Source organism: Cotesia glomerata, linkage group LG7 (genome assembly GCF_020080835.1).
Source record: "Cotesia glomerata isolate CgM1 linkage group LG7, MPM_Cglom_v2.3, whole genome shotgun sequence".
Taxonomy (NCBI): Eukaryota; Metazoa; Arthropoda; class Insecta; order Hymenoptera; family Braconidae; genus Cotesia; species Cotesia glomerata.
Window position 1 is genome coordinate 18,200,230 of NC_058164.1, and position 18,502 is coordinate 18,218,731.

At 29.6% G+C, this 18,502-nt stretch overlaps 4 protein-coding genes across 4 annotated transcripts; 2 read left to right on the forward strand and 2 right to left on the reverse strand.

The window, feature by feature from the left end:
• Nucleotides 1-859: 859 nt before the first annotated feature.
• On the forward strand, nt 860-1,489 carry LOC123269324. Its single transcript, XM_044734934.1, has 2 exons — nt 860-1,283; nt 1,337-1,489. The coding sequence occupies exons 1-2, from the start codon at nt 1,064-1,066 to the stop codon at nt 1,417-1,419; spliced, it is 303 nt and encodes a 100-aa protein (XP_044590869.1). The 5' UTR covers nt 860-1,063; the 3' UTR covers nt 1,420-1,489.
• Nucleotides 1,490-4,198: 2,709 nt separating this feature from the next.
• LOC123269323 (dynein axonemal light chain 1-like) lies at nt 4,199-7,779 on the reverse strand. Its single transcript, XM_044734933.1, has 2 exons — nt 7,010-7,779; nt 4,199-4,374 (listed from the first exon to the last, which is right to left on the reverse strand). The coding sequence occupies exons 1-2, from the start codon at nt 7,484-7,486 to the stop codon at nt 4,225-4,227; spliced, it is 627 nt and encodes a 208-aa protein (XP_044590868.1). The 5' UTR covers nt 7,487-7,779; the 3' UTR covers nt 4,199-4,224.
• Nucleotides 7,780-9,101: 1,322 nt separating this feature from the next.
• LOC123269482 (protein kish-A) lies at nt 9,102-10,680 on the reverse strand. The gene is made up of 3 exons (XM_044735195.1): nt 10,525-10,680; nt 9,408-9,517; nt 9,102-9,310 (listed from the first exon to the last, which is right to left on the reverse strand). Exons 1-3 carry the CDS (start codon nt 10,525-10,527, stop codon nt 9,205-9,207), a joined length of 219 nt encoding a protein of 72 aa, XP_044591130.1. The 5' UTR covers nt 10,528-10,680; the 3' UTR covers nt 9,102-9,204.
• A 5,442-nt stretch (nt 10,681-16,122) lies between these two features.
• On the forward strand, nt 16,123-18,000 carry LOC123268615 (probable 28S ribosomal protein S6, mitochondrial). The gene is made up of 3 exons (XM_044733844.1): nt 16,123-16,313; nt 16,408-16,712; nt 17,802-18,000. The coding sequence occupies exons 1-3, from the start codon at nt 16,269-16,271 to the stop codon at nt 17,905-17,907; spliced, it is 456 nt and encodes a 151-aa protein (XP_044589779.1). The 5' UTR covers nt 16,123-16,268; the 3' UTR covers nt 17,908-18,000.
• Nucleotides 18,001-18,502: the final 502 nt, after the last annotated feature.

Genomic DNA, 18,502 nt, shown 5'->3' on the forward strand with positions numbered 1-18,502 from the left:
AAGAGACCAGTCAAGCAGTCTAACATCGTTGGTTGGAAGGTAAAATCTTTTGACCCAGAAGCATTACTAATAGCCCTCGATGGTGATCCGATCAACACTGGATGTGCAGAAGAACAGACTAAGGACCTGATGAGGAGAGTAACACATGCTTGTGATGCCAGTATGCCTCGTAAACGTGGCATAAATTCGAGACCTTCGGTGCATTGGTGGAACGACCACATCAGCGTCCTCCGTAAAGAGTGTCATAAGAAAAGAAGAATCTCAGCGCGGCTATCAACGGCCCAACTCAGTGGAGCTGATCGCAGAGTACAAAAAGGCGCGTCGTGAACTGAATAAAGCCATCAAAGAGAGCAAAAGAAGATGCTGGAAAGAGCTTATATACGAGGTGGATAAAGACGTGTGGGGTAGGCCTTATAAGGTGGTTATGACCCACCTGAAAAAACAACAAATGCCATCACCTACGTGTCCTCAACTTCTTCAGAAAATCGTCACTGCACTGTTTCCACAGCAACGCAACTACGATTACCAGTTGGCGCCAGGCAAATTGGACGACATCCCACCTGTCACTGAAGAAGAACTGTTGGAGGCTTGTAACCGTGTAGGGAATAATAAAGTGCCGGGATTGGACGGAATCCCTAATATAGCCTTGAAAACCATCATAAAGGCAGCTCCAACATTATTCCTCGACGCTTATAATGCATGCCTCAAGGAGGGGACTTTTCCTCGTAAGTGGAAACAGCAACGATGGGTACTGTTACCTAAATGGAAGAAACCACCAGAAGAACCGTCATCTTACCGACCACTTTGCATGCTAGATACGGCGGGTAAGATACTTGAGCGCATAATTCATCAACGAATAGATGCAGTAGTCGACCCACTCCTGGCAGACAACCAGTATGGATTCCGGAAAGGACGATCAACCCTGGACGCGATCAATCTGGTTGTTAGCACGGCTAAAGAAGCGATCGCAGGAACCAGATGGAAGGGTGGCACAAAGAAGTATTGCCTGGTGGCGGCATTAGACATTAAAAACGCCTTCAATTCCGCCAACTGGAACTGCATCATGCAAGCTCTTCGAGAGGAAAACGTTCCAGAATACCTGTGTAGAATAGTGGCCAGCTATTTCACCGATAGAGTTCTTAAATACGACACGAAGAATGGTCTAAAAGAGTACGATATTACCGGAGGTGTACCCCAGGGCTCTGTACTTGGTCCACTGCTGTGGAATATCATGTACGATGGCCTATTGAGATTGAAATTGCCAAGAAGTGTAAAACTCGTAGCATATGCAGACGACGTAGCCGTAGTAATCGTCGCTAAACACCTTGACGAAATTAACAACATGTTCGACATCACCTTCGAGCGAGTCCATCGGTGGATGAATACGGTAAACCTGCATCTGGCTACACACAAAACTGAGGCAGTGCTTATATCCAGCAGAAAAGTGTTAGAGACCATCAAGCTGAAAGTCGGCGAACAAGAAATCACATCACAACCTTACATCCGATATTTGGGAGTGATACTTGATGCCCGTCTCAACTTTAAACAGCAAGTGGAACACGTCAGTGCCAAAGCGTCAGTAGTGAGGGCTAGTCTCGCACAACTGATGCCGAACGTCGGAGGCCCAAAGCAGAGCAGGAGACTACTACTATCATCAGTTGTCACATCGGTGCTCACATATGGAATATCCATTTGGGCAGACGCGCTGAAGTTGCAAGAATCATGGAGAAAAGCTGGACCAGTATATCGACTGAGCGCTGTAAGACTAGCCAGTGCATTCCGCACGATATCAGAAGTAGCAGTGTGTGTCATTTCCGGAACTCTGCCGCTTAGAGTTCTAGCTGAGGAAAGACGGAACCTTTACCAACGAAAGAGGTCAACCACACTAAGTGCCGAGGAACTCAGAGCTGAAGAACGGCAGAAAAGCATCGCACGATGGCAATCGCAGTGGGACGCCGCGACAACAGGAAGATGGACACACCGTCTCATACCGAAAATCGACGTTTGGATAAACCGGAGTCATGGCGAGGTCAATTACTATCTGACGCAGATGTTGTCAGGACATGGATGTTTTCGGACGTATCTTCACCGCTTCAAGCATGATGATTCACCGGAGTGCCCGTCCTGCCCAGGAATCAATGAAGACGCGGAGCACGTTTTCTTTGAGTGCCCACGATTTTACCCACAGCGCGATGAGCTGGAGATGATCCTGAAGAAGAAAATCCAACCAGAGACAATAGTAGAAGCAATGCTGTCATCAGAGGCTGCCTGGAACGCCGCAAACACGTTTGCAACAGAAGTCCTTATAGACTTGCGTTCCATCGAAAGAAAAAGAGAAAATGACAACAACTAGAAGAAAGGTAAAATAATACCTAGTTACCAGAAGGAAGAGCAGTCGCTATATCCTCCCCCCACGAAGTAATGCCTAACGGCGGTTTCCATGAGGGATTAGAGGAAAGAGGAAAGGGGTTTAGGGTTTAGTGGGTAGGGGCGTTAGCGTCGAGTTTTAGCATGACGCTGCGTCGAGTCGCCACATATCCAGGCCAAACAGCTACGCCTAGAATCCGTAAAAAGGATTCCCCCCCCCTAAGGGGAAAAAAAAAACACACACACACACACACATACATACATACAGACAACGTGACAACCTCGCGGGGATAGTGAGGGAAGCTTCCTATGACCTTCAAACGTCGAGATCTGATGAAAACTCGATTTTTGCAAAACGGGGTGAAAACAATAACTTCCCGATTTTTGAAAATCTTCGATTTTCTTAGTGGGAAGTTAAAAATGAAATAGAATTTTATTCCATAAAAATTAGTTTATAATAATTTAATATCAATCGAGTGGAAAAATTTATAAAATAAAATTTGATACTTGTCACATTTTTACATATATTCTGATAATTTTGAAGAGCTATTATTTCTAAACTTATTGACGAATCTCGCTCATCTTCGAACTCATTAAAGGTTATTATCCAAAGAATATGTGATAAGAAGTCGGTTGTACTAGGCATTGCCGAAAAATGGTTCAATTGTACTCTTAACTTTGATAAAATAACTAAAAATGTCAATGTTATAACGTCAAATTAAAGGTAATTTCATGAGCTTTCACATGAATTAATCTAAAATTCGCCATCCCTTTTCAATCAAAAGTAATACATCAATGAAGTCGACAAAAATGTGATTTTCTCTATTTTGATAATTTCCATTATCTACCAATTTCCATTTAGCTACCATTACATTTCTAAACTTATTGACGGATTTCGCTCATCTTCGAACGCGTTCAAGGTTATTATCCAAAGAATATGTGTATCAAGTTTCTTCTAAATCCATAGAGAATTGTAGGTGTTATCGTGTACACAAGTCGCATTATATATATATATATATATAAATTTGTAATTTTATTTAATAACTAATGAAATGAAATCTACCTCCATTTCGGCTGCCGAATGGCCTTTATAAAAATGAATTCATTTAGAAATTTTATTATTTACAGTTATTGGCTGTCTTTTTATTTGTCACATTTTAGAAAAGGTATGAATTATTTTTAACTTTATTTATATTTTTAAAATTTTTATAATATCATTTTTTATGGTTTGCTTATTTCACAAATTGGAAAATTTCATATTTTCCAATTTTAAAGTTTAGAAACGGCCAAATTTATTGATGGCCATAAATCCCTAGACTTAGAAACCGACTCAAATTAATGTCCACGATTGTATGTAAACTTCTTATAACTTTTGAACGGCTTGACCGATCGGATCGAGATACAGCCTCAAATTGATTTGGATACTTTTACCTGAAATATATATGTATAATTATATATACAAATTTTTACCTGAAATATAAGTATCTTATTAAAGACATACATAATTGTACTCAAATGAGTGAAAATAGTTTAAAAATTTTCCAATACTTTCAATTCTTCGATTGATAATTAAAATTTAATATTTTATTTTATAATAAATAAAAATTAGAAAAACGGTTGATCCCCGCAGGCCATCTCTGGAACTTTCTACTATTTTCAAGCTAACATAGCTCGAAAATTAGCCTAACTAAGTTTTACTTATGAAGTTTTAATTCAGTTGACGTTTTTTTTTTTTTGGAGTAAAAAAACTGATTAGATTTTACAATTGATCGGTGTAGTAGTTTAAGAGTTATTCTTTATCATAACTGCAAGAAAAATCAAGCAACAATAGTCGTTGTTTTCTGGATAAAACCTTATTTATTCCTTCTCTACAACAGTTGAAGTTTCTACTTTTCCTAACACCTGTGCTGGCTGTACAGAACTATCTTCCGTTCTGATTAACGGTTCACCATCTAACTTCTCTAAACTTGGCAATCGCTTGGCAACATCAATTCTCCAAAGATCCATCTGAAAATATATAATTCCGGTATAAATAAAAAATAATATATAAACTTTGAGTCACTTTAATTTTGATATTATTTCCCTAGCGGTTTCGACGACCCTGCATAAACTCGGATTTTACGCGGTTTATGCGGAATAAACTCCCCGGGAAAAAATGATCAGACCTGACCATGCCTGTTCATGTATGATCAGACCTGAAATTATACATGATCATGCCTGTCCATGCCTGCTCATGTCTGAAGCGTCAAATAGGCTCAGGTCTGATCATGTCTGTTCATGTCTGATCAGACCTGTCTATACCTGTCCACGCTTGTTCATGTCTGAAGGGTTAAATACGCTCATGTCTAATCAGGCCTGCCCATGCCTGTTTAAATCTGAAGCATGAAATACGCTCAGGCCTGTTCATGTTTGAAGCGTTAAATATGCTCAGGCTTGTTCATGCCTGTTCATGCCTAGAAAAGCTAATTAAATTTACCCTGCGGTAGGTTTTTAATGATAATCAAAATACTTTTATTTATTGAATAATAAAATATACCGTTTATTGATAATTTACAAATTTATTAATCGAAATTAATGTACATACACTGAACATATTCAAAAATTTTTTCTTAGCGTATTTGGTCCTTAGCATGAACAGGCATGGACAGGTATGATCAGGCCTGAGCGTATTTAACACGTCAGACATGAACAGGCGTGAACAGACATGAACAGGCCTGAGCGTATTTCATGCTTCAGGCTTGAACAGACATGAACAGGCATGATCAGGCCTGAGCGTATTTAACACGTCAGACATGAACAGACATGAACAGCCATGGACAGGCATGACCATGTCTAATTTCAGGCCTGATCATACATGAACAGGCATGAGCAGGTCTAATTTCAGGCCTGATCATACATGAACAGGCATGGTCAGGTCTGATTATTTTTTTCCGGGTAAACACAAGATGCTGGAATCGACTGGTCATTTCATAAACTACCCAGGCAGACAATGCAATTTAAATATTTTTCACTCAACGCTGACGTTTCTGGAAGTGCCTAGATACACGGAAAAAAGAAAACTCGAAAAATTACAGGATATAATGCAACGTGGCGCTTCGTGATGAAAACTGGAAAAATTACAGTTTCAGATTGTGTAAGCGGCAGGATGGCCGAGCAGGCTAAGTCATTGTATCGCTAGTTCGTTCGCACATCATGCCGTGAGGCGAGGGTTCGAGTCCCGACGGTTACTAGAATAGTTCCAAACCAACCGTCGGGGGTCGCTCCGGTAGCCGACTTGTACTGGCGTGGGTTTTCTCTGTGGTTTCCCCATCGCCACTATTCCAACAGTCATTCGAAAGAGGTGAGGAATAGGGTAAATACAGTACAGGAAGCACAAGTCGGTCCACAGCCGCAAGAGATACGCAGTGATTATAAAAAGTTGAAAGAGCAGGTTGTGATATCTATGTGCGAAATTTGAAAGGCAGAAACTTGAACGCAGTGAAAATTTGAAAGAAAAAATTCGAACGCAGTGAAATAGAGAGAGGCGGTACAATTGTGATGAAAAAAATTGTAAAAGGCAGTTCTTACTGCTGTACAATGTAACAAATCTATCTATCTATCTACAGTTTCAGATTGTAATTATTACAGATTTTATAAGAATTACATTGTAGAATGTAATATTTACATTGAAAGCTCTAAAAATTGAATTTAGAAAAATGTTATTTCAAACTGTAATTTTTCTAGTTTTGATTACAACGCGACCGATTTTACATTTTATACTGTAATTATTCCTGTTTTCTTTTTTCCGTGTAGTTAATGAAATGACGGATTTTGCGAAAAAATTACGACATATACATAAAATCTCAAACTTCTAAAAATGTCAAGCTACTTTTCAGGTGAAGATTAAATAAATATCAAATTTAATCTCATACCGATCACTTACTCGCTCCCAAGCGGGGGTAAACATGAGCTGTGGGGTAGGGGAAGAGTCAGGTGCACTGTGAATCCAAGTGTTTTAACAAAAAACACATAAAGTGTTTTGTTCCTATCTTGAAGCATTGTAGTCACTTTTAAAACACTTCCATGTGTTTTTATTTCCCATGTTAAATGCTCATTTGTAGTCACTTTTAAAACACTTCGATTTACAGTGATGAACCGAGAACTCCGCCGCTCATCTTACGGCAATAAAGAAAATTTTATTTCTAATTGAGAAATGTTTGATTTATAAAAGATTTCATTTGTTTAGTAAACTCCCTAAATTTCTAAAGGATACGGATAGACTCCCATATTTTGAAATACATTTGTGCGAAAACTATATTCTAATTAAATTAAGTGTAAAATTATAAATATTATAGTAATTTAAAAATATATGAAGTAAAAAAAAGCTACTGCTAATTTAATAAATTATCATTATCAATAACACTGTTCGACACGAATTTTAGGCTTGACTACTTCTAAGTCTCGAATTTTGGTCTTTTCTACGCAATAAAATAAAAATAGTTTTTTCTTGTTTGAATTTTACTCTTGTAGAAATCGGTGTAATATTTCAAATCAAAAGTAAAATTATCTGTTTCATTATGCAAAATATTTTTTTGTCGATCTGTATTGTTATTATTATTATTATTATTATTCATCTGATTGGTATATTTTTAAATTTCATTACCTCGATAACTTCACATAACGGATTTCCAACAAACAATAATTCACGTAGATTCATCATTTCTTGAAGACGCATAAACTCAATCCATTCTTTAACTAAGTTATTTGACATGTAAAGTACTTTCAAATTCTTCATAGTTGCTATACCTTTCATTTTTTCGATAGAATTATAGGAAATCCATAATTCTTCGAGGGTATCAGCAAGTGCTTCAAGGCCGGTAAATCCTTTTATAACATTTCGTCCCAGCGATAATATTTTTAAATTTTTAAGAGAACTTATTCCAATTATTTTTTCAATCATGTTAGTAGAGAGTGATAATTTTCGACATTTTGAAAATAGTGAAAGAGAATTATCCATTTTTTCTACAGGGGGCCATTGAAAACTCAAATCCACTTCTAACGCTGATGCAGCATCACATTTATTCTCTTCTTCCCAACGACGAGTCGCATCTTTGCACGTTGTTGGTTTTGAAATTGACATAAATTTTACGCTATGTATTCAATGGGTGAACAGAAATGTTATATAATTCACTTTTTAGTGAAAAGATATTTAAATAATAATTGTTAAGAATGTTATTATATTCTATTATATTTGGATCCGTATACGTAAGTAAGCATCACAATAACAAAAAATGAAAACTGACTTGACGTTAGCATTGATTTTCTGTTACTTAGCATTGGCAGTTACTAAGATACCATAATCAGTTCAGGGTCAGCTTAAATTCAAAATAAACAATAATAAATTTAATAAATATTAACATGATTTATATCTATATCTATATCCATAGTACTACATAAATCTGTAGAGTTTTTTTTTTATATTTATTTCGTTTTACAACAACAATTAAATGTATTTTCACTTGGAATGAAATTTTTCATAACATATAAAGAATAATGAGACTTAAATGATAAAATGATAAGTGAGAAACTAATTTAAGATCAATTTTAAATCATAATTTTGAGATATAGACCACATACTAAGTAATGTATTAGTGGAAATTTTTTCAAGATTACAAAAAACAATATTGTCGACTGTCAATTGTTTTTTTTTCTTTATACATTTAATGTTAAGTGTGATCTAAGTTTTATTTATTATTAATATAATTTATCGATTAATTTTTATAAAAAATAAATTAAAAATCTATGTAAATACATAATTATTTGGGTTCTGCCTGTACATACATTTTTTTTTTTAATTTTGTTTTTAATTAAAAAAAAAAATAAAATAAATTCCTAAGAAGCAAAAAAGATTTTAAAATTCAAAATATAATTCTTTCAATTGAATACTTAACTTTGATGATAAATCTTTATAATTTATTCAAGTTACTCACTCAAACTATTTTTATTTGACATGCCTGACAAAAAATCATATAGAAAAATTCTATAGTTGTACCGATAATGTTTAACAAAATCCTGATTTCTTAATAATCAATCAAATCTTTGGCAAGTGAGAAATAAAAAATAAAAAATACTCATTTTTATTAATTTAAGTTAGTTGATTGTAACTGGTGCGGTTTGTGAACTTCCAAAATCTTAAAAATTTTTCTATATGTTTGGAAAGATAGAAACACCAAAGTTGATAAGTTTGACTAGCTTTTGTAAAAAATTTTTTATGTTCTAATATAGCAGATTTTCTTATTTATATTTTAAGAAATTTGACTGTTACAATTTTTTTTTCTCTTGTTATCACCGCCATTACAGAATTTTAAATAATTCTACATATGATTTTTATGTGTCAACAAACATGTAAAAACTGCTTGCAAATTATAATATTCTTATAATATTAATCAAAATTAAAATAGTGAAATACACCACCTAAAACTAAAAAATTAAACTCTGATTTAGACTTTCACGAGTAAAATTTATTGTATAATAGTTCAATTTATCTAAATATCTATAGTTATCTAACTGTAGTTCATTTGCGATAATTTTAAGATCAATTACATAAACTCTTTCGATTTTAAGAAAACTTTAAATTTGAGCCAGTAATCGTTAAATGTTGCCTTTGATATTTATTGTTTACATATTAATTGTCGAAATTTTTATTCTGATTTATATATATACGTTAAAAAAAATTATCCACAAAAAGTAAAATCTGAATTTGATTGGTTTATTTCACAAAGTATATTTATTAATTAGTTTAGTGGTGAGAAATATACAAAATAGATGAACAAAAAAAGTTAAACCATTATTTATTTTTTAAGAAGAAAACAATATGCTAAATGCCATGAATAAACAACCAGCCGCTATGTACGGACTTTTTCTTTCACCAATTCTTGCACATTTCCAAAATATTCCCCCAACTCTGTAAAATCAATAATTGATTATTAAAATATGGAAACATGCAGATAGATTTTAAAATATATAAAAGAAAGATATCCAAAAGAAGAAGCTGTACATACCCAACTTTTTTTACATCTATTATACGAGGCACTATTGACCGCACATAAGCACATGTACAGATCAACAATAAAATTACTGTCATGAGACTTTGAAAATTAAAGAGTGCCGACTGAAAAATAAATAAATTATTACTTTTTATACTTTCAACATGTGAGGAATAAATAAAGTGATATTGACTTATGAAAATAAGTCCATAAAATATAATCATGCGTTAAATATAATACTGAAATCTAAAGACATAGGAAAAGTTTCTGGGGATTTTTTCGAAAGAGAAATTATTTGAAAAATTAATAACTTGCACTCTTAAAAATTAAAAAAAAAAGTTCTAAGGCAAATTCTGTAAAGAAATAGATTTTTTAAATAATTTATCTATTAAAAGACACCTAAATATTTTGAAATGTATGCTAATTCTGATATCATAATAAAATTATGTGAAAGATTAAAAAAAAAAATAATTTTTACATTTAGTTTTATAATTAATAAAATCATTTTGTTTTTAATATAAATGAATGAAAGCTAAGTGATATTTACAAACAGAAACTTTTTTAAAACAATTAACCTTAGTGATGGTTTTGATTTCAAATCTCTTTCTGATCCAATCAATTTAATGCTATTAAAATTGAGAGACATCTAATAGTTTTTAGAATTTTTTTTTAAATAAATTTTCACAAGACAAACTTATTAAAAAAATTTCATCTTAAAACGTTTTTAAAAATTAAATATGCAATTTTTTGAAAATAATTTTCAAAAACTCGTTTACTTTTCAAGAAAATTAAAAAAATTGTCAAATGGCTGGTAATTTCAATGTCATTCAATTTATTAAGAAAACAATAGCAAAATTTAGATAAATACTTTGCAAGTGGAAATTGTTAAAAACTGTGAAAGCATTTATAATCCATTTTTTGAATTAAATGAAAACATGATTAGTAGTCTAATAATTTCAGTTTCGGAAAATTTAACCATTTCTTAAAATTATAATTTGGTCACTAAGTTAACAGGCAAATATTAAATGAAATTTTTTAATTTACAACAAATAATAACTAGTTCAATGTTTTATACTTTGCTGTTTACGTTCTTAGCAATGAAAATTTCGATTAAATCGAAAATCAGTCTTACCATTGTGAGACGTTTTTATTTATTGAGAAAATATTATAAACTATTTAAAAATAAATATTTAACAATACATTTTCAATCTATGGACACGTCAAAACAAAAAACATGCTGACCACAATCGTAATTTGGTTAGGTTGACAGCTGTAATGTGGTAATTAATTGTTAGAGAAAATTACTGTTAAGTACTCAATTGACGTCATATTTAAGTCAATTTACCGTTAAAATCTGAGAGTCTGAGAGATAGATACAATAATGGACAATAATTTATCCCTGCTTGTGTTGCTTTGGTATCGATGAAAGTTTGGATTTATGAAAATTTGTCCAAATAAATATGAAAGTTTGTAAAAATGCTAATGAATCTAAATGAATAAAAGCACAGAAAAATTTCCATATAAATAAATATAAATACAAATGATTATATGTAAACTAGATCATCTGTGCAATTGTACAGTTGTACATATGACCAACTGAACAAATAAAATTCCCTATTTTTAAAAATACGTACAACTAATAATATGTTTATTTGATTTAAATTCCAAAAGTATAAATGGAAAAATGAACATTACTGTAAATGAAAATGTATATATTTAATAGTTAATAAAAAATATCATTTGAATAAATGATTAATAATACAAGTGTATAAAAAATAAATGATACATTGACTTAATGAATTTATGTATTTAAAAGATATATCCGGATGTAAAAAGCTATGATAATTATTTGAACAAAAGAAATTGCGGATAAATAATGGTAATGAATAAATGTAGAAATGATTTTATGAATAAACGACATTATGATCATTAGTATTTTTAAGTTTTGGATAAATGAATATTTGTAAACATGATGATCTGAACAAATGAAAACTGTCCGAATGGATATTTGAATAAATGAAATTCTGTCCAAGTAAATCAATACAAATGAACATCTGGATTAAAGTAAATCTGTAAAAATGAATATTTGTCCAGAAGTTAAACTGCCAAAATGAATATTTGTCCAAAAGTTAAACTGTCAAAATGAATATCGGTGAAAAAAAAAATTTCCACAATATCTCTCTAATAATTTTATTTCATTAGCATGTTGGAATGTATTAAGAACGAACTTTATAACATTCCACCCTCAAACTGAGTGTACAGGGACGTTAAAAATTAAGAGAAATTTAAATGTATAACTTGTATAGGTGTGAAAGAAACGGATTTAATGAGTAGAAATTTCACTCACTGAGTACAGTGCGGGGGCGTTAAATATTTAATAAAAAAATAAAAAATTTTTAACTTACAGCTCCTACAGGTTTGAAAGTTGGATGTAGTTCTCGTTGCATATAAGGGATTTAGAAATTTTTATTTTAAAAAAAATGGCAAGTGGCTGAAAATTTTTTCTAAATGAAAAGTTATAGTTTGCAAATGTAAATTCTGTTTAATTACCGGAATAAAAAAGATTGTATTTAATTAGATACGATTATAGATAATTTATATGGGGCATTTCATGCCAAATCGACCACTTTTGAACCTGACCCTTTTCGATTTTTCTGAAATTTTGGTATCTTTCTGTACCGTATTGAAAATAATTATCTGAATTTTTACAAATTTTTTTACCCAACCAAAAAAAAGTTACGAGTTATTCAAAAAAGACAGGTTTTTTTAAATACCCACAACTTTTTGAAAATTAACTTATTGGGATGATTTTTTTTTAGAAATTTTTGTTTTTAAATATATTTTTCAGAAAAATGAAAATTTTATCTAACTTTATTGGAAAATAATGAAATCTTATCGATGATTGTCACTTTTAATTTTAGTTTTTATTTTTTTTTCTCGGATTTTAAAGTTTTGTAAATTTGCTAAAAAATTTGCAGAGTGGTATAACGAAAAACAAACATTTAAAAAAAATTTTTATTTTTCATTTCTTAAAAAAAAAAAATATAAACAAAAAAAATACCACTCTGATAATTTCACGACATTCGCAGAAAGTACTGAAGTTTTATAAAAAAACGAAAATTAATAATGTCAACAATCCCAAAATTTTTTACAAAAATTTCATAAAAAAAAAACGTTGAATATCAATGCGAATTATTATTTGAATTTTTTTCTGAAAAATATATTTAAAAACAAAAATTAAAAAAAAAATCATCCAAATAAGTTGATTTTCAATAAAGTTATGGTTATTTAAAAAAAAAAAAACTGCCTTCTTTGAATAACTCGTAACTTTTATTTTGGTTGGGTAAAAAAATTTGCAAAAAATTCTGATAATAATTTTCAATACGGTAGAGAAAGATACTAAAATTGCAGAAAAATCGAAAAGGGTCCGGTTCAAAAGTGGTCGATTTGGCATGGAATGCCCCACATATAATTGTATCTCGTCTATTTATAATTGGATGTAATTATATCCAATTATATAAAATCATTCAAAATCATCAAGTAGAATTATATATACATAATTAGATACAATTGCAGAAGTCTGTTTCAAGACCATGCATTCTATACAATTATACAGAGTTGTCCACAATTATATAAAATTGTATCTTGTTATATATAATTATCTGAGATCGTAGAAGAGAATTCCGTTAAATTATATATAAATGTATCTCATTATATATAATTTTATACAATTTTATACAGTGGTGTGTAATTAGATATAATTCTATGCAATTGTATCTAAGTATATATAATTGTATAAAATTTTATTAAGTTGTGGAGGTGAATCATATAAAATTTAATATAATTTTAAACAATTGTATCTAATTATGTATATATAATTCTACTTGATGATTTTGAATGATTTTATATAATTGGATATAATTACATCCAATTATAAATAGACGAGATACAATTATATGTGGGGCATTCCATGCCAAATCGACCACTTTTGAACCGGACCCTTTTCGATTTTTCTGCAATTTTAGTATCTTTCTCTACCGTATTGAAAATTATTATCAGAATTTTTTGCAAATTTTTACCCAACCAAAATAAAAGTTACGAGTTATTCAAAGAAGGCAGTTTTTTTTAAATAACCATAACTTTATTGAAAATCAACTTATTTGGATGATTTTTTTAATTTTTGTTTTTAAATATATTTTTCAGAAAAAATTCAAATAATAATTCGCATTGATATTCAACGTTTTTATGAAATTTTTGTAAAAAAAAATTTTGGGATTGTTGACATTATTAATTTTCGTTTTTTTTTATAAAAACTTCAGTACTTTCTGCGAATGTCGTGAAATTATCAGAGTGGTATTTTTTGTTTATATTTTTTTTAAGAAATGAAAAATAAAAATTTTTTAAATGTTTGTTTTTCGTTATACCACTCTGCAAATTTTTTAGCAAATTTACAAAACTTTAAAATCCGAGAAAAAAAAATAAAAACTAAAATTAAAAGTGACAATCATCGATAAGATTTCATTATTTTCCAATAAAGTTAGATAAAATTTTCATTTTTTTCTGAAAAATATATTTAAAAACAAAAATTTCTAAAAAAAAAAATCATCCCAATAAGTTAATTTTCAAAAAAGTTGTGGGTATTTAAAAAAAACCTGTCTTTTTGAATAACTCGTAACTTTTTGGTTGGGTAAAAAATTTGTAAAAATTCAGATAATTATTTTCAATACGGTACAGAAAGATACCAAAATTTCAGAAAAATCGAAAAGGGTCAGGTTCAAAAGTGGTCGATTTGGCATGAAATGCCCCATATAAATTATCTATAATCGTATCTAATTAAATACAATCTTTTTTATTCCGGTAATTAAACAGAATTTACATTTGCAAACTATAACTTTTCATTTAGAAAAAATTTTCAGCCACTTGCCATTTTTTTTAAAATAAAAATTTCTAAATCCCTTATATGCAACGAGAACTACATCCAACTTTCAAACCTGTAGGAGCTGTAAGTTAAAAATTTTTTATTTTTTTATTAAATATTTAACGCCCCCGCACTGTACTCAGTGAGTGAAATTTCTACTCATTAAATCCGTTTCTTTCACACCTATACAAGTTATACATTTAAATTTCTCTTAATTTTTAACGTCCCCGTACACTCGTTTGAGGGTGGAATGTTATAAAGTTCGTTCTTAATACATTCCAACATGCTAATGAAATAAAATTATTAGAGAGATATTGTGGAAATTTTTTTCACCGATATTCATTTTGACAGTTTAACTTTTGGACAAATATTCATTTTGGCAGTTTAACTTCTGGACAAATATTCATTTTACAGATTTACTTTAATCCAGATGTTCATTTGTATTGATTTACTTGGACAGAATTTCATTTATTCAAATATCCATTCCGGACAGTTTTCATTTGTTCAGATCATCATGTTTACAAATATTCATTTATACAAAAACTTAAAAATACTAATGATCATAATGTCGTTTATTCATAAAATCATTTCTACATTTATTCATTACCATTATTTATCCGCAATTTCTTTTGTTCAAATAATTATCATAGCTTTTTTACATCCGGATATATCTTTTTAAATACATAAATTCATTAAGTCAATGTATCATTTATTTTTTTATACACTTGTATTATTAATCATTTATTCAAATGATATTTTTTATTAACTATTAAATATATACATTTTCATTTACAGTAATGTTCATTTTTCCATTTATACTTTTGGAATTTAAATCAAATAAACATATTATTAGTTGTACGTATTTTTAAAAATAGGGAATTTTATTTGTTCAGTTGGTCATATGTACAACTGTACAATTGCACAGATGATCTAGTTTACATATAATCATTTGTATTTATATTTATTTATATGGAAATTTTTCTGTGCTTTTATTCATTTAGATTCATTAGCATTTTTACAAACTTTCATATTTATTTGGACAAATTTTCATAAATCCAAACTTTCATCGATACCAAAGCAACACAAGCAGGGATAAATTATTGTCCATTATTGTATGATAGATACAGGGGGGAATTTAAATTTAACATACGATAATTTCTTAAATGCCTCCATGTGAATTTTTTAAAAGACATATAGTGAAAGCTGTTAAAAGTTACCATAGTTCTGTCTCAATTTCTCGTAAAACGCTAACAAGAGCGAGAAAGAAAACCTGGGTAACTTTTAACAGCCTTCACTGTATGCAAATTTTTTGGATTTTTATACTATAACTAAATTATTATGAAAAAATTGTAATAAAAAAATTCTACATTTAGAAATTAAAAAAAATTACAAGTGCAAATTTTTCAAGAATATTTTTTTTATAAGTAATTAATTTTTAATGAAAATCAATAAGATTATCAGATGTCGACAGATATCTGCTGAATTTAGTATCATAATTTTTTGCTCAAATTTTTTATTAGTATAAAATAGTAAGCACCTAGCTATTAATAATTTATATGAAATACAAATTGTATAGGTATAAATATGTGCTTATAAAAAAAAAAAAAAAAAAAAAAAATTCTCGTTTCGAAGAAAAAATTCAATCTGTAGATAATATTTAAATTTACTCCGCGTTCTTATGTTCATAAGATAGCAGTATAGTTACATTCTGGACTTTTTAGACCAATTTTTCAAACATACGAAAAATGTAAGTACCGGCAACCGAGACAAATGTAAAGAATCCGGGATCAAGAAAATCCGTGAATTTAACCAATAATTATCAATGAAAACAGTCTTAAAATTCAAGCACGAGTGTTTAGTGATGATTTTTTTTTATAAATAAATAATCAAACCGGAATTAACATAGTTAAAAAAATTGCTTTTATTTATGTTGTAAGATAATTAGTTCAACCTTAACAATGCCGACTTACGAAATGCCTTTATTACTCCGTATAATGAGCAAGGTATTTTATCAATATTTATTTTTTATTTATTTAATGTTGAATAGAAGTAAAATAATTTATTTGTAATTAATTTTCTTAATTAAATTTTTTATAGCCTGAGACTTTTAATACATTAAAGAGAGTATCAACTGCAATTTTTAGTAAAAAAGGTATCATACGTAAAATTGATAATCTTGGCCAAAAACCAACACCTTATAAAATGAGTAATCATAATATCGTTCATCGAGAAGCTAACTACTACGTTATTCACTTTGATGTTCCTCCTCGAAAAATTGATGATTTATTAGAGGAATATGGTCGTGACATCGATATCATTAGAAGCAGGATTTATAAAAAACCTGATGATGAAGAACAACCACAATGTACCTGGCACGAGGAAATGTTACCTCCTCCATACAGGTAAGAATTATAATTTATTATTTTAGATTTTTAATCTAATGACTGATTTTGTATTTTTCAATGTTTAAAAATATCTTTAAGAATTTATAAAATTATTTTTTCTAAATTTAATACTTTGAAAAAATTACTTGCGCTTGTTTGAGTCTCGAGAGGTAGGTTTTGTTATTAATTTTTCTCACAAAAATTAAGACAACAAAATCTATTTTAAAATTTTAACGATAAAAAGTTGCACAAAACAAAAATTCTGAATTTATTTTTCATGGAACTACAGATATGAAAAAATGAAGTAATCATGTGTATATCTCACCTGTCATATTTAGATATTTATATCTAGATTAAAAAAAATTTTGTCTGAATATGTAACGTTTTTATTTTGATTAAATTAATATAAGGTAGAAGACCCCATTAGTGGCACCTTTAATCCCTATTAGTGGCACTTTTTCTTTCAATGAAAAAATGTTCTACTTGGAATAAAAATTAAAAATTTTTTTGATCTGAAAGTCTTAAAGATTAGAAATAATATATTCATTATTGAAATTAATGATTTCATTAATTGAATAAGTACCAAAATTAAAGAAAGTATCAGTAATGGGGTCCCTGTCACTAATAGGGTCTTTTCCCTATCAAATAATATTCTCTCTTACAAAAAATAATTCACGGTTAAACTTCCTGAAACAGAATGAGAATTTTCACTTCTAAAAAAAAATGTATACTTTTCATAAACTCACATAAGGTAAAAGACCCAGTTATTGACACTGAACTAGTTATTGACACTTGCAATTTTATTTTAATTAAATAAAACAAATCGACTCTGATAAATTAATAAATATAATTTTTGAATTATAAATTTTTAAATAATTGGTTTTTTGAGAACATTTTATTTTTGTAATTAGAATAAAATTGCAAGTGTCAATCACCTAGGCCAGTGTCAATAACTGGGTCTTTTACCTTAATTCACTTGAATCATAATCATAATAAATAATTAACATGTCCGTGCTTATCGCAATTGAAATGTTTTATTTCAAGAATGAATTAAAGTATAAATATTTTTTTTTCTAATTGCTCTAACCTTTGATTTTCATTTTCCAGACCTGAAGTCCAAAAATTAATGGATAATGCAGCAAAATCTAAAACAGGATACACAATTGAGTTTAAATACAATTCTGGATTGGATTATAATCCATTCCAAAGATAAGTAATAATTGTAAAAATTGAATGTAAAAATTAATGTTGAAGATGTTAGCAGATAAGTAAGTACCTATTGAAAATAAAACTTTTTTTTCGCAAATTCTTACTTATTGAATTTATGCGACACCCACAGTATTATATTCGTTTTTATAAATTTAATTATAGACGATACAATTGTTTTACTTCTAATGTGACCGACGATTCAAAATGGAAAGTTATTGAATTTATAAACTTAAATAATGCTTTAGTCAATTTATTATTTGAAGATTTAAGAAATCCTACTAGGGTAAAAGACCCCATTAGTGGCGGAGACCCCATTACTGACACTTTCTTTAATTTTGGTACTTATTCAATTAATGAAATAATTAATTTCAATAATGAATATATTATTTCTAATCTTTAAGACCTTTAGATAAAAAAAATGTTTAATTTTTATTCCAAGTAGAACATTTTTTCATTGAAAGAAAAACTGCCATTAATAGGGGTTAAAGGTGTCATTAATGGGGTCTTTTACCCTTATCATATGTATTTGTTCAGAAAAGTTTCTGCGAACGGTGTAACTTTCAACTGAAGCTTCAAAAATACTTTCAGTTTAAAGGTTT